The 14,375-nt window shown below is 41.2% G+C and overlaps 1 protein-coding gene across 9 annotated transcripts in view; it reads left to right on the top strand.

The window, feature by feature from the left end:
• Positions 1–14,375, top strand: part of RARB (retinoic acid receptor beta) — a 321,663-nt gene that overhangs the window by 266,001 nt on the left and 41,287 nt on the right. For 7 of the 9 annotated variants that reach the window (XM_040073930.2, XM_040073967.2, XM_040073947.2 and 4 more), the window contains one exon: positions 10,004–10,145. In XM_040073930.2, coding sequence (XP_039929864.1) covers positions 10,004–10,145 — 142 coding nt within the window. Of the gene's footprint in view, positions 1–9,473; positions 9,863–10,003; positions 10,146–14,375 lie in introns of those variants that run through there. The other 2 variants (XM_040074011.2, XM_040073992.2) reach the window with 2 other exon arrangements.

The raw sequence follows: 14,375 nt of genomic DNA, 5'->3' as shown, positions 1-14,375 counted from the left end.
AGGCATTTCTCAGATGCTGCTGCTAATGGTCTTGCCCCATCCACATTAGTCGATATTAATGCACAGTGGTTGTTACATGTACAGAAACAAAAGTGAACACTACATTTTTTTTTAAAGGCAAGAAAAGGGAATGTTAGGTGAACAGAAGAAATCCAAGCACAGTATCCAGGAACCAAATGGATGAACTAACTAAAAAGACCTTTCATCTTACTCTAAGTCCATGTGATTTTCGTAAACTGAAAGAATGATCGTCTTGTGATTATATGAGCTCTGTGCTTGAATCTGGCCATTGATTGAAGTCTGGCAGGGGAGGGAGAAAAAGGGAAAACATCTTGCTAAGATTTTCCGGTGTTAGATTAATCAGCTCCAGTTCATTCACTCATCTCTGAAAGGTCATGTTTTCTCGTCGTCAAAGTTGTCCAGTCTGAGACTCTCTCTTGCTTCCCATACAGCTTGGCTGAATGATCCACCGGGTAAAGGTGGACGCTGCACTGCATTTGTCCTGAAAGCTGTGATGCTTTTTCAGCATCTCAGTGTGATTTGTGTTGGAGTTTGCAAGAAGATGCATCTCTCTGATTAGTGTTACCCTTAAAAGTCTTTATTGCTTGGAGGAACTAGTCAGTTGATTCCTCTGGCTCTGTTTCTGCAGCTGCTAATCCCTTGCACTGGCACAGACTGCATTTCATCCACTTTCTCAGCCTGCTTTCCCATGTTGTCCAGACCGTTTTGGTTGTGGGTGCTCTGGCTGTGTGCAGAAACTGGGCAGGGGGATACGGTCACCATCTCACTCTTAACATGGTGGGTTTTCCAAGCTGGTCCAGCTCCAACTCATCCCTCTGCTGTCGCCTTTGATAATGAGTTTCAGCTGCAGTGTGGAAAGGTAATTTTCCTTCACTACTGCCAGTACTAGAGAGCCAGACTTGCATATTTCTGGGTGTTTACTTGAACTCTGTTTTCTAGTCTCCAGGTATCCAAATTTCACTAAACTCTAGGCTTTAAAGGGTTTTAGTGGATAGTTCTATATTAGCAGAGTTTCTTTGCTGCCGAACACAGGGGAATAAGAGTGAAGCATAAAGCAGTAAGTACAAGATATTACTTGCCAGATTTCAAGAGGTCTGGTACAACATATTTGTTTAGATGTCAACTGTCAAAACTAAGAGCAAAAAAAAAATTTATGGGGAGATAGTGAACGTGTGTTGATGAGTCATTCAGATAGATGCCTGAAAACTGTACCAGGAAGCATAATGCTCAAGACATCTGGTTTATTTTGGCATGTTTATGTCCATGTTATTTCTTCTGAGTATTTTTAAGTTGCTTTCTGCATTGCTTTCATACGTCACTTCAACCCTCCTCAGAAATTTCTTTGCTGTGGATCAGGCATGTTTTAAAACTCCTCCCAGGTCAGACAAAGAGAATAGAAACATGCTGGGTGTTGAAGGTAAGCAGGGATCATGCTGTGGCATGGCCAAAGCCAGCTCTTTCCCAGCACCCACAGGCACCCACCCAGCCAGCCAGGCTCAGACTGGGCTGCTGCATTGGCTCCATGTCAGCTGGGGCAAGAGCAAGGAACAGCTGGCTGTGCACGCAAACTGCAGATCTCTCTGCTAGCGTGAGGGGAATTGTGCCTCAGCCAGCTTGCAGGCATATATAAATATTTGTGGCATAGTTTGCATTATTATTTCAGCTGAGCTCTAAACATTCGGTTGCTGATAGCGGGAAAGAAGCTAGTGGCGCTATAAATTTCAGATGGTGCAGAAATGCAGGGATTTTTGTACTGGCTGACAATTAAATAAAGTCCCTGTGCCTCTTTTGATAAATAACTCTGCTGCCAAATATGTGCGGGAACTCTACAAGCCATTGTGGGGAAGGCTGGGAGGGAAAAAGGAGGAGGACACGAAGCCTGCCTGAGTGGGGAGTTTCCTTGGAGCACACACACACCTTCCTTCTCCCATGTAGGTTTGTGTTTGAGCTTGCCCTTTCCTCTTCACATGTTTCCATCCCTGCCAAGCAACTAAATGGAGAGGTTAATTTGAAAGACTGCTACAAGTAATTGCAGCACAGTAATTGCATAGCTAACGTGAGTCTTTTCCTTGTCCTGCCTGCTGCATGAATCTGCATGTCACTGCAGGGGCATAGCTTGGTAGATATTTTTTGTTTGTTTTTACTAGGAGGTCCACTACTTTGTTAGAGTAGCTGTTGTTTAGAGTCTTTCCACTGTAGCTCAGTGCAAAAAAAAACAAGCAAACAAAAAAAACCCCCACAGTAAAATTGTGACATTGTCCATGGAAGATGCTCCACCTACTCCAGCCATCCGAAAACCCAGTGGATAAAAACAAAGACACGAATTATGACCGTAAACCAAAATCAGTGATACAACTGAGGGATAACAATTTGGAAAGTTTTCTGTGATACTGTGCTTCCATGCAGGAGGGAAGCTACATAAATGGTTTGGAAAAGTGTCATTCTTTACGAAGAAATACTGCGCTTAATTAATTCTCGCTCCTGGGAGGTCAACCTGGGGCACTCATTATTGTCTTAATTGGTGGTATAAATCCTGAGGCACTGGAGGGGAAGAGAGGAAAAAACCGATGAGTGGTTAGCAACATACAGCCTTTTGGATAAGTGCTAGCCAGTTGTACAACCATTCTAGTGGCATTTTATGGTTTTGTTGGGTTATAGGTCTGATCCTTCACAAATTAGGTTAAAGGGAATTGATTTGCATAAACAAAAATAGAAAACAACAGCAAAATGCAATAATTCATTCCTGGGTTCTCCATTAAACTGTGTGAAATAACTCAGAAAAGCGCTTCTTTGATCTCCTGTTATTTGTATTAAATTATATTCATTACTCTTCCCATCTGGAGTTTCATAGCAGGCCAAATATCATCCTACAGACATGACTAAAAGGAAGTTAACTGTAACTTTTTAATTATATACATTCCATCTCCTTTTTTTTCTGAATCTGAAAAAAGCAGATGGAAGTGCATACCAGTGCCTTCCTCTCTGTTTAAATCACTGAAGTGGAGAAGCAGAAAATCTCAGCCGTTCTTTCCCCGCACATATTGTTTCAAGGTGATGACTGTTCTGTCTGGAGACTTTGACATGTTTGCTAAAAAGGTCAGGAGTTCAGTGAAAATCAAAATTGTGGAAAAATACGTGCGTAGACCTAGGGATGCCGTGGTACCCTCGCTGGAAGAATCTGATTGTTGCAGAGTTGCAGCTGATGGAACACATCTCCCCTGTTTTGTTGGTAGCTGCCTCCCTGCCAGCTGGCCAGCAGAAATGTTTTAAGCTCCCCAGAAAAAAAGTAGTCAAGGTTTTGATGTTTTATAGAATATCTTTTTACATTAGGCCGAGGTTTGTAGAATCAGAAGATGTTTTGGCAAGGGGCACAATAAAAAAAGTGGTGTTTTTTTTCCAGCCTCAGCGGGGGCTAATGGCTAATTGGCATTGCTAGTCCCATGAACAATTTTCTTCAAGCTCTGTCATCAGAATTTTTTGGTTTTGTACTATGAAGCCCATAAGACCTTTTTCACCTTAGAAACAATTAGGTTTATCAAACATGGCTTGCTCTGTCTTTGCTGGTGTGTTGTTGTGTTTTTTGTTGCAGATGGGTATCCCCACTGTGGTAGCTTAGAGAGGAGTGACATATTCCTCATCTGCTCACCCGTGTCATTTGGGCCCTTTTCTCTTTTTAAGAAATGAGAAAACCCTGAGATATTTCAAACTTTTCCATTTGTGTAACAACAATGAAAAGATAATAGACCTTTTTTCCCCATAGTGGGTTGCTTTTAAATCCACAGGTCTGTATTTCCATATGCAAGATGTGGGATGACAGCTGCTTATTTTTATTGCATTTTGAGTAATGTTGATTAAAAAGAGGGAAAATCACTGCCACACATTTTCAAGAGCAAATTTGGGCTTCTTTGGCCATAGAATCTTAACAAGCAGAAGTATGGATGGCAAGCTGGAAATACCAGCAATGGCAGACAAAGCCAGAGCCCTTCCCAGAGCGGGCTGGTGCTGACCTCCTCCACCACCAGTTGGCTGGCATTTCTAGGTGCCTCTCTACCAGCTCTTAAAATTGGTTTTTGCAAAGATCTTCCTGTCCTGCCCTGACATTATCAGCACAATTTCCCTGCTTTCTGGCAGTGAGCCTTCCTTTACTTATTGTTGTAGCTGCTTCCATTTTGTGCCAGTGGTGGTTTCCAGCCACGATGTCAGACGATTAATTTGTTTATTCTGCAAGCCGTGACTTCCAAAGTGTGATAGACAGTGCAGACATCCTGGAAAAGTGCTGTGCAGCTGGGAATAAGCTCATTTGAGCTTCCTTTTAGATAGCTGCTTTGGTAGCTTTCATTACTTGTGGGGTCTCCTGTTCTGGCTGAATCCATTTCGCAGTGTGTGTTGTCTGTATGGTATCACCAAACAGCATATACTGGGCTGTAGGCCTTTTGTAAACCTTTCTATGCAACTCCAGTTGCAGGTTTGCATGTTACCAAGGCCTCCCAGAGTAAATATTCCTGGTTAACAACTAAAAGTTGTGTGTCCTTGCCCTGGCTTGACTGTTGAGCCTACCAGGATTTGGTGAGGCAGGTTGTTTTTTTGGGTTTTTTTTCTCTGACTGCTGCCACTAGTTATTAAAAATACTGCAAACTACATTTAGTTCATGCAAGTATCTGGGCATTTTCCTGGTCACAGAACAAAGCAGTTTTGTGCAGATCCCATCACTGAGAGATACCTTAAATATCTGTTGATGCTCCAGAGAGAGCAGGAATGGGAGCTTTACCTTCTCTAAACACAACTTACAGGGTTAGCAAGGATAGAGGGTAACTTAAATGATTGAAATAAAGAGATTGAAAAGAGGCCATGCACCACGAACATTTCTTTTGCAAAAAGTGCACATCCTTGCCCAGCCCCTGTTTCAGAATTAAGCTAAGGGCGGAGATTTCAGGTGTGTGGTAGGCTGGATTTTCTTTTCAGTTGTTACTAGGACTTATCTTTCTTCTTAGAGCTCAGTCAGAGTTTATAAATTACTGATAAACTGTATCATGGAAAAGTCCTTCCTACTCCTTTGTTTCTTTTACGATAAAGTAGCAATATGATTCACTCAGAAGCTTATTTTGCAAATTTACCAAAGAATGGCTCCAAAAATCTGCAGGAGTCATAGGTGGCTGCCTGTATTTGGGGGTAATCAAAGCTGAACCAGATGAACCGAGCACGCTGTTCAAACAGATTGAGCTTGCAATAGCCCTTCTCCACTGATTACCCTGTCCCTGGCTTGCAGTGCAAGTTTTCAGCTTGTAAGCCCACTATGCCTACAAATAAGACTTGGCATGCCCTGTGCTGGCAAAATATTTTTAAGACGTTGTGATCAAATGATCCATCTCTTCATGCATGTGCATAACTTGAGGTCTAAATCATCTGCCTTGCCAAAATCAACTGGACAGTGAGGGAGAGGGAGTTGTACAGATTCCCTATCAAATATGTAAGGGTAGCAGTTCATGCTAACAAATCCATAAGACTTCAAAAGTTAACCCTATGTGGAAGGCTTCTCCTTCGTGAGGTCCTTTGTATTCAGATAGCCGGTGGTATAACGACATTCAAAATATTACTGAAATAGTTAATATTCTCGGTGGACACTCTGCTCTGTACTAAACTCTCAAAGTTTAACTCATTCACAGGCAACTGCCGCAAGAGTAAGTGATGAATGGGATGAGGTGGTTTCTTCGGCATTGTGTTGAGGCTGGATTGACTAAATAGATTATTTACTTCTATGCAATAGAGCTAAGAAGCCACGTTTGTTTGCTGCTTGATATGTACGGTTTCACATATCACTCTCTGCTTTCAGTGCAGCAGATAAGATATCAACACAATTAAAAGTGAAAAATAATCTGTCTGCTCTGCCACTGGTGGATGCTCAGGGAACACACGCTGATACAATAGATTTCTGAATAATTTATACTCAGCATTTTTTCCTTGCACTCGGTAAATGAGGATGCCTAATGTGGCATGGTCAGAGTGATACTCTATCTGTCATCCATTAAGATAACAAGATTGGTGGGCCTGGGAGGAGCGTGGCATGATACACAGAAAAGATGAGATTAAAAATTGAAATGTTTGTCCAAAATGTTCTGTGTAAAGGATGCTGATAAAAGCAGCTCAGAAAAACAGAATTAATTCATAAGTGTTATTTCCACAAAGCTTTGTCCTCTCTAAAATAAAAACACAAGATCCATGTTCCTTTCAAAAGTTGTTGGATAAAAGGAATATCGGAGGAAATCACTGTTCCTGATAGGCCTTCAGTAGCTTCCTCTACTTTAAATTCAAGTACTTTGTAGGTGCTATCAAAAACAATTATGTATGACAGTAATGCTTTATGTCTCGCAGAATGGGATTTTTTTATATTCATAAGGCTTTTTAAATTACAAAGAAAGAATCGTTTGTGATTGTTTTCGGCACTGGAGTGTCTCATCTCCCATCACAGGGTGTTAATTTGGATGGGATGCTAAAATATTTGCATAAAAAATGGCTCATGTAAATATTCAGCCAAACAGATTCCTTTCAAGGTGACTGTATTATGGTAGGTAATACATTTTTCCAAGAGCCAATAGGCACTAGAAGTTGATTAACTTATAATCAGTGGTGATTTTCAGTCTCTGAAGTTTCTGACAACTTCTTAACATCAGGTCACATTTGGATTTTCTTGGTTTTTGAAGAAACTGTTGGAGCTGTGATATCAGATGGGAGTCATTTGACAGCAATCACTTGGTGGAAAACTTAGGCTTGCTTCTAACTTCAGTAGTTTTAGTGAAAAGGTCACTGTTATTATACCTGTGCTATTTGGAACCCAGCCTTGAAAGGGTTTAAATGTGCTTTTCTGTTTAACTGGTCAACAAGCACCTACACTGCCATCTCCACGTCCTGCACGGCTTTCTTTTACTGCAGAGCTGCAGCTGGGGTTCAAACCCCTGCAGAGGTAAAGACAGGATACTGTTTTTTCAGCCTAGATTCAGGAAATATCTCTGAGCATGATCCTGCTTGCAGTGCCATCCATAACTTGTGGCTGCACAGCACCAGGCTTCTTGAGGCAGGTGGGGAAACAGCCCCCAGTGCCCACCAAATGATGCACTTCACCTGCCAGTGTATAAACTCCTGTCCCTCCCCCTAGGATGGCTTGGTTTGGGGTTTGGGTGCAAATATAATTATAATCTTTGTGCCTGTCCAGAGGAAAATTTAAAAATCAAATCTTTTGATGATATATTGCTGAGCTTTTAAAATGCGTTTGTCACAAATCTTACAAGGAATGGTATCCCAATGCTGACTTGAAGAATACTTGTGAGTGGGCGCTAAAACACTGTTAAGAACCATGTCCTTAGCTTTGACCAGGACCACGTTACACCTTTTTTTCACCTGAATATTTTGTGTAAACAAGTTAATTTTTATTTATGTTCCATGAGTAAATCCTGGAAGAAAATAAAATACAGGTGTAAAAAAGTAATTTGTCGAATAGCAGTCAAAGCTTCCACAGTTAGTATCCTCCTCTGTCTTTCACTCTGTGGAGGACATTGCCTGGGGAGGTTAGGCTGATGAGGAAACTGTCTTCATTTTGACCTGGAGATCTGCTTTTTCCAAATTTGTTCTTCTTAAGCCTTTTTATTAGTAATGAGTTCATGAATGCTTTATACTTGCTGTCTGTAGACGGATCACGTTTTTCAGTTGCGTTGTGTGGTCAGCTTTGTCTGGTAAGGACTGAGGTGGCCTCCTCTGCTTTACTTCCTGATGGGCTGTAATTAAACCCTGGCTTATAAGGATGCACACCCTGCAGCTATGTATCAGAACAACTGACCAGTAGGTGCCATTAGCTACTGGTTATATTTTGGTGAAGTACAGATATATTTGGAGAAGACTGTTTCTTCTTTTCCCGGTATTGGATGACTTGTACATGTGGGCCATTTTGTTTCTTGCCCTATCAGGCTGGTGGTAGGAGAATAAAGTCAATGGTGGCTGTGGGTGTTAAATCACCTGCAGCAGCACTGGATTAGGCTGGCATGGCTGCCACAGAAGTTACCAGTTTTGGCTTGTCTCGCATCTTTCCAGCTAGAAAATGATGACCAAATAAGCTGTAGAGAGACCCTTGAAACAGTAGAGCTCGCATTTTATACCTGAATTAAACCAAAATAGGTGCCATAGATGCTTCGCTGTTGTTGTTAGCCACATCAGCAATTACCCCAGAGGCGGGCATCAAAGCAAGAAAGGAGTGAATATTGCCATAAATTTTCTATCTGGCAAGTAAACAAATGTACATATACTTGCCATACTTGCAATTGCAACAATTCAAGCAGTGATCAGAAGTGTAGAATATAAAATAGCAGTGTTTATTGATAACTTGAAAGGTTTAAATTACCCAGACAAATAACTTTAAATTATTCTTCTGTGTCCAGTAGCTTAAGGAAAAGATGTGGAGAGTTTTTATTTACCTGTTTGATGGTAGTATTAAATATCTCCTATATCAGAGGAGCTAACCTCAGGATGAGGCTTGCCTGTGCAGGAACTGCAGAAAACTTTTGCCAGGGGTTACGTGATGAAGGAGGCATTTTTCAGTTCTGAGTGAATCTGAGGTATTTTCATAACATTAGCATCTATAGCACGTTGGTTGTGCAAGGAATTTATGACCAGCCCTTACTGCCTGCCCTACCACTCCCTGATCATATAGCCAGAAAGTCTCTCAGTCCACTCTGAACGACGGGAGTTTTGTCTTTTGAACTGCTCACGTATCTCGGTGAGCGCTTCGAGGAGAGCCAGGTTTATAGCTTACTGTGATTGTATCTTTAGACAAATGCATTGTGGGCACAGAGCTATCGTCTGCGGCATCAGGCTTACAGCTTCCCTGTAGGGTGTAAACATGCGGCTGGTTGAAGAGTTTTAACCTCTCAAGCCCTCCAACAAATATTAAATTGCTAACTATTCTTCCATAATGCTGTGATGTTGACTGAAATTTGACCCTGGTGCTTGCTGAAACGATTTTCAAAATCTGAGTGAGAAGGTTAAATAGTGCTGTCAAATTTCCAAATGTCTGTTGCAGAAATACTTTCTCTGAATATCTGTGGATTGAGCTCTAAAATGCTTAAAGTAATCCTCTTTTTTTTCTTCATTATTACATGATATTATCTAAAGCTTGGGGTTTAGTGCAGATAAAGAAATAAGCTTGGGTTTTGCCTTTTTTCTCTGCCACCTAGTCTTACCATGTATGGCTATTTTTCTCTTTTTTACATGTCAAAGGAGGAGTTCAGTCAAATGGTGTTCCTTAAGTACAAGCCAGACCTCTAGGTTTTAAAATTTCTGTTCAAGATCATTGTAATTACTTGATTATTTTCACAGCTGTATCTCAGTAAGAAAAAAAAAGTGCTGTAATTGGCAACTTTTACAAGTTCACAACTCAATAAACCTGATACTGGAACTCTTCCACCTGCAGAAGCCTTATTAATTGCTGTAGGAGTCTCAGCAGTTAGGAGACCTAGGTTTCAAATTATTTCTCTTTTGAGGTGCAGCCCTCAAACTAGAGAATCTCTGCAGTGACAAAAATAGATGGCACCTTCAGGCTGAGAGAGTCTGTTTGTTATTGGATGAGTGTCTGACTTCCAAGTGGATCTGTTAGGAAGGCTGTTGTTTACCCAACTCATTACTTACATTCATAAGCTCAAACCATTTTTAGTTGAGCTTTTTTGTAAAATCTAGGACTTCATTTCCTGAATGCTCTTATTAGTTCTAGCTTTGTTTATTTTGGCCTTAGGTTGCATTAGATAATTAGTTTTTATTTAAGAGATGAGTCTTATGTTGCAACAAACAGTACTAAATTATGGTAAGACTGAGTCTTTAAAGATGCCATACTCCAGCCATAACTTTGAATTTATTTTGTTATTTCAAAGCAACATTTGTGCTTGTCTCTTAGGTTTATGGAAAGCTCAGAAGTTTACTTGATTTCTTTTTTTCTTGATTCCAGGGCTTTTTCCGCAGGAGTATCCAGAAGAACATGGTTTACACATGTCACAGAGATAAAAATTGTGTTATCAATAAAGTTACCAGAAATCGCTGCCAGTACTGCAGACTACAGAAGTGCTTTGAAGTGGGAATGTCCAAAGAATGTAAGTTGTCTCAGAAACAATTTATTGTTTGTCATATCCTACATATATGTGGCAGTCCTAAGGAAAAAAAATTATTATGCAATTATGCGATTGAAGCCAGTATCTGCGTTCATGTGGAGGGGAAGGTACACAGCTTGTGTACACAGCTTTAGACCTGTATTTACAGGTACACAACTTTAGACCTGCATTTACAATCATCTGAGTCCTTAATTCTGCAGCCTAAAAGCTGTGTGCACTTACTGCCTGGACCCTCTCTGAAAGGTGAAACAAGCTGGCAAATGCTCTTCTCTAAACCTGCAAAGCCAGTAACCCCAAGGATAACCAAAAGCCCAAAGGATTTTCCTCTCCCTTCTTCTTTAGAAATCTCTGGTTTGCCCTTTAAATTAACATTTTTAAATATTTATGTAGAAATATGTTTTTCCAGTTTATTGATATCCCCATCAAGACTGAAAATATAGCTTAAAAAGTCTTTCTCACATCCCATGGGTTAATGCTTCCTAAACTTTCTCACTTTTGATTGGATTGATTGCAGTAGGAAAAAAGTCTCTGGTGTAGTGATCTGTTCAATTGTTGAGGGTTTTTACCTCTATCAGCGATGTTCCTGGTGTCAGTAGGTCAATTCCAGTAATAACCACTACAGAAATTTGCAGTGTGTGCATAAGAGAGGAGGGAAAATTGCCCAACACCAGTTCTTAACTTTAATACACCCACAAGAATTTCTTGGAGAGAGTTTAAGATCGCAGGAAAAGAAAAACTGACAATGATAAAGCATTTATGAACTGTGATTTAAACCGGTTCTCATCTTCAGAATTTTGCATCCCTGAATTGTGTGGGACATCCCAGTAGTTCCCTTCTCTGTACTTGGTCAGAAGCTAGAGGTCCTAAAGTTACATTTGTCCTGCCTCACTGCATCCCATTTCTCTCTCTCACCTTCTCTTTCCTCTCAGAGAAAGAGTGTTGAGAAGTAGAGAAAGAACCAGATACATCCTTAGGACCATCGTGCTGCATTTCCTGTTCCTTTTAATGGAAATGTAAAGTTGTGATTATTGGAAAATTTCAAGCTAGTGAGGGAGAAGGTCATAGGATTTTCATAATTTCACTCTGTGTGTCAAGTTTTCTGGTTTTCTTGTGTGCCTGAAGTGCACTTATCTATGCTTAGGTATAGATCTGTTGGAGTGGAGACCATGATGGGAGTAAAGGAGGAGGTAGGCTAAATGTGAAGATCTAAGATTGAGGAGAATTTTATTGATAGCTATTTCACTGCATATGCACCTGTGCACATGAAGTTTTTTTCCTTTGATGTGAAAACAGTATGAGGCCATTTGGAAGAGAAGAAAAAGCACTTTCCTCACCAGAGGGCTTGTTGGTCTTGAGTTCCTAAGGACTTTATTGCTGACGTGAAATAATAATCTTATTAAATGCTGTAACATCACATCGGAGTAGGTTTTGGAGCTATGAGCGCTATTTCTAACATGTTAACCAAAGTTACTTTGCATAAAGACTTACTGCCTTTTAGATGATGGATTGTTTTCTCCCATAGGGTAGCTGGAGCTTTGCCAGCAGGAATTAAGGTTTTGCTCTGCCTATTTCCTGGGGTGAACTGAGTGAAATTGCCCTTTGGCAGTTGCCTTTATCTCAAAATTCTACAGGCACCGAAAGGGGGATAACAGGTTGGAGGGGGAACAGAGGATCCTGGAGAAAAGTGAGGGATGTCCTCTGGCTGCATTTCTGTAGAAAGCATTTGCAAGGGAACAGAGAAATTATTTTAAATGTCATCAGTTTGAATGCAGTGTGTCTTGTCTTCTGGGTTTAAGAACTAAGTCTGAAGTGATTCTGTATTATCCCTTCATAAACAAGAGCTTTTTATCTCTTAAGAGATTTGAGAAACTATTTTCTTATCTGACCTTCTTTCATACATATCTCTAGGTTTCAACTCCATTTCTTTAGAAGTTTATGTAAACAAAGGCACATCTGTCAATTTGGCTTTTTCTTACCAGATAGAGGTTTTTCTTTTTCTCCCAGTGCATTATTCACTTTTTTTTTTTTTTTTGGCTTCTTACAATTCTGTTATCTTGTAATGTGAAAGCCATGAACAAAGGACAGAAAAAAGTATCAGAGAAATCTCACAAGGAAACAAGCCTAGAATGCTGAAACCAGTCCCAAATGGGGAAAGTAATCATGATGGCACCTGCAAATAGGAACCCCAAGGTCTGTTCCCAGGAGCTAAGGAGGAGTAGATGCTGGTTTTCAGTATACAGAGTAATCTGTGCTTAAAAGCTACAGTCCCGTGTTTGTTTGTTCTGTCTTTAAAGGGCATGCAAAAGTACCTGCATATGCAGCTCCCTTTGTGCTTAATGAGTGTTCCTCACAAACATCAGAGGAGATGGGAACTGGGTGCATAAGCCAGTGTGATAAGTAGGGGTTTAAGAATGAGGGTACAGTGTTTGAAAGAGGAGATACTGAGCATTTCTTGTGTGCTTTTATCTTGTTTCAGAGAATGAAGTGAGATGATGAAGGCATTCACCAAATTTGCATTTCTTTATAGGTTGTTTTGTTTGTGTAGTGGGGAAAAAAGCTATCTTGGACCCCATTTTACTCCCCAGATCTGATCAAGAGAGGTCAATAACTACACTACCTCCAGGGCAGGAGTGGAGCTATTTGCCTTGTGATAATATCTACAAGTCCTGCTGAAACTGGATCCCACTAGTGTAGGGACCTTCTTTCATTGTGTAGTCCCTGTTGCAAAAGGTTTGTTGCTCCAGATAGTCAAGACAGAGAGTGTGAGGGGAAACGACTTAGTGATGACTGCATTATCATCCTATAACAGGACAAAACACAGCTTGAAATAAAACCCTGCTGTCTTTAATCAGATACCCTTCCTTCAGAAAGTCCAGAGCTTTGTCCCCGAAAGTTGAGCTGCAGCTCCTGGTTCAGGGCCTGGCGCCAGTCCCTCTACCAGCGCCGCAGCAGGTTTGGGGATTGTTACATGGCTGTCCCACCTCAGCTCGTGTAGCAGTGCTTAGGGCAGTGTAGGTGCAGCCGAGGCTCTGGACCCCACTCCAAGTGACTCCTGTCCTTCGTAGCCTCTCAGTCTGTTTTGTTTTTGTTTGTTTGTTTTAAATTACCACCTAGAGACAAACGGTGATCACACAGGATTTTTTTTTTTTTTTTTTTTTTTTTTTGCTGCTGCTAAAATAGGAAGGCTACTTAAAGCTGACAGTGGCTCATTATGTGCTGGAGAGCCTTAGGAAACTAACCTTTGCCCTTGTATTAGGAGATCTCCACGCTGCCGCTGGAGCGAGCGCGTGCCCCCAGGTGCCCGCTGGCTGTCGCCCGGCTGCGGGCCCGCGGTGCTGCCGGGGGCTCACACCCACGGCTCTGCCTCCCGCAGTCAAGGGAGCACGCAGCAGCCGGGGCAGAGCTCCCCGGCCAGAAAGGACTCTTTCGAGCAGGATGCTGCAACAGTCATAAGGTGAAGCCTGCTCGTTAAGAGAACCTAAACTGGATTTTTTCGTAGGGTATAAGGGGGAAGAAAATGGAGCTCCCTTCTGCCACAACTGCCCACCTTAGCCCAGCGGTACTGCAACTTCCATCCTTTTTCATAAACTGTGCAGGCTGCAGGGAATGTCACTGTACTTGATGATCTTTGGGGTCCCCTCAGACACAACCCAGCCCACGTACCGGGGTGTAATGCAGAGAAGCCTTCTTTATACTGGCATAAACCTTGTCTGCAGAGAGCTCTAATAGAGCGAAATTATGTTTATAAAGGCACAGAATTGTTCCAGATTACTTCAGTGCACTGAAGCAATGTTCAGATTTGCAAATCTGCTTACAATTAACCTCTCTGGAGGGAGGGAGGGAATGCAGGGAAATTATCATGGACAGAATCTGGTTTCTATACTCTGTATTTGTTGCTTTTGGTTTGTTTGTTTTTTGTTTTTGTTTTTTTTAAGTTGCCCAGAAATGTCTGTTACTCTTTGTCACAGACTTGAGTCTTATAATATTTAAATGTTCATGCTTCTTGGAAAGTAGCATCACATTCTGCTACTGAACAATAGAATGAATGGATTTACTTATTTTCATTCTGGTTGAAATTGGCAAAGCAGGAAACATCAGCTTGAGGAACTGTCATGTTTGTATTTTTTATTTCTCTTTAATTTTGTTCAGACTCCTTAATGAAGCATGATTCCACCCACAGTGACTGGCTAAGTGGAGGGCTAGTCTGCATAG

The sequence above is a fragment of the Hirundo rustica genome, chromosome 1, assembly GCF_015227805.2.
Source record: "Hirundo rustica isolate bHirRus1 chromosome 1, bHirRus1.pri.v3, whole genome shotgun sequence".
Lineage (NCBI taxonomy): Eukaryota > Metazoa > Chordata > Aves > Passeriformes > Hirundinidae > Hirundo > Hirundo rustica.
Note: the sequence above shows the minus strand (reverse complement) of the source record. Positions and strands in the feature narration are given on the sequence as shown.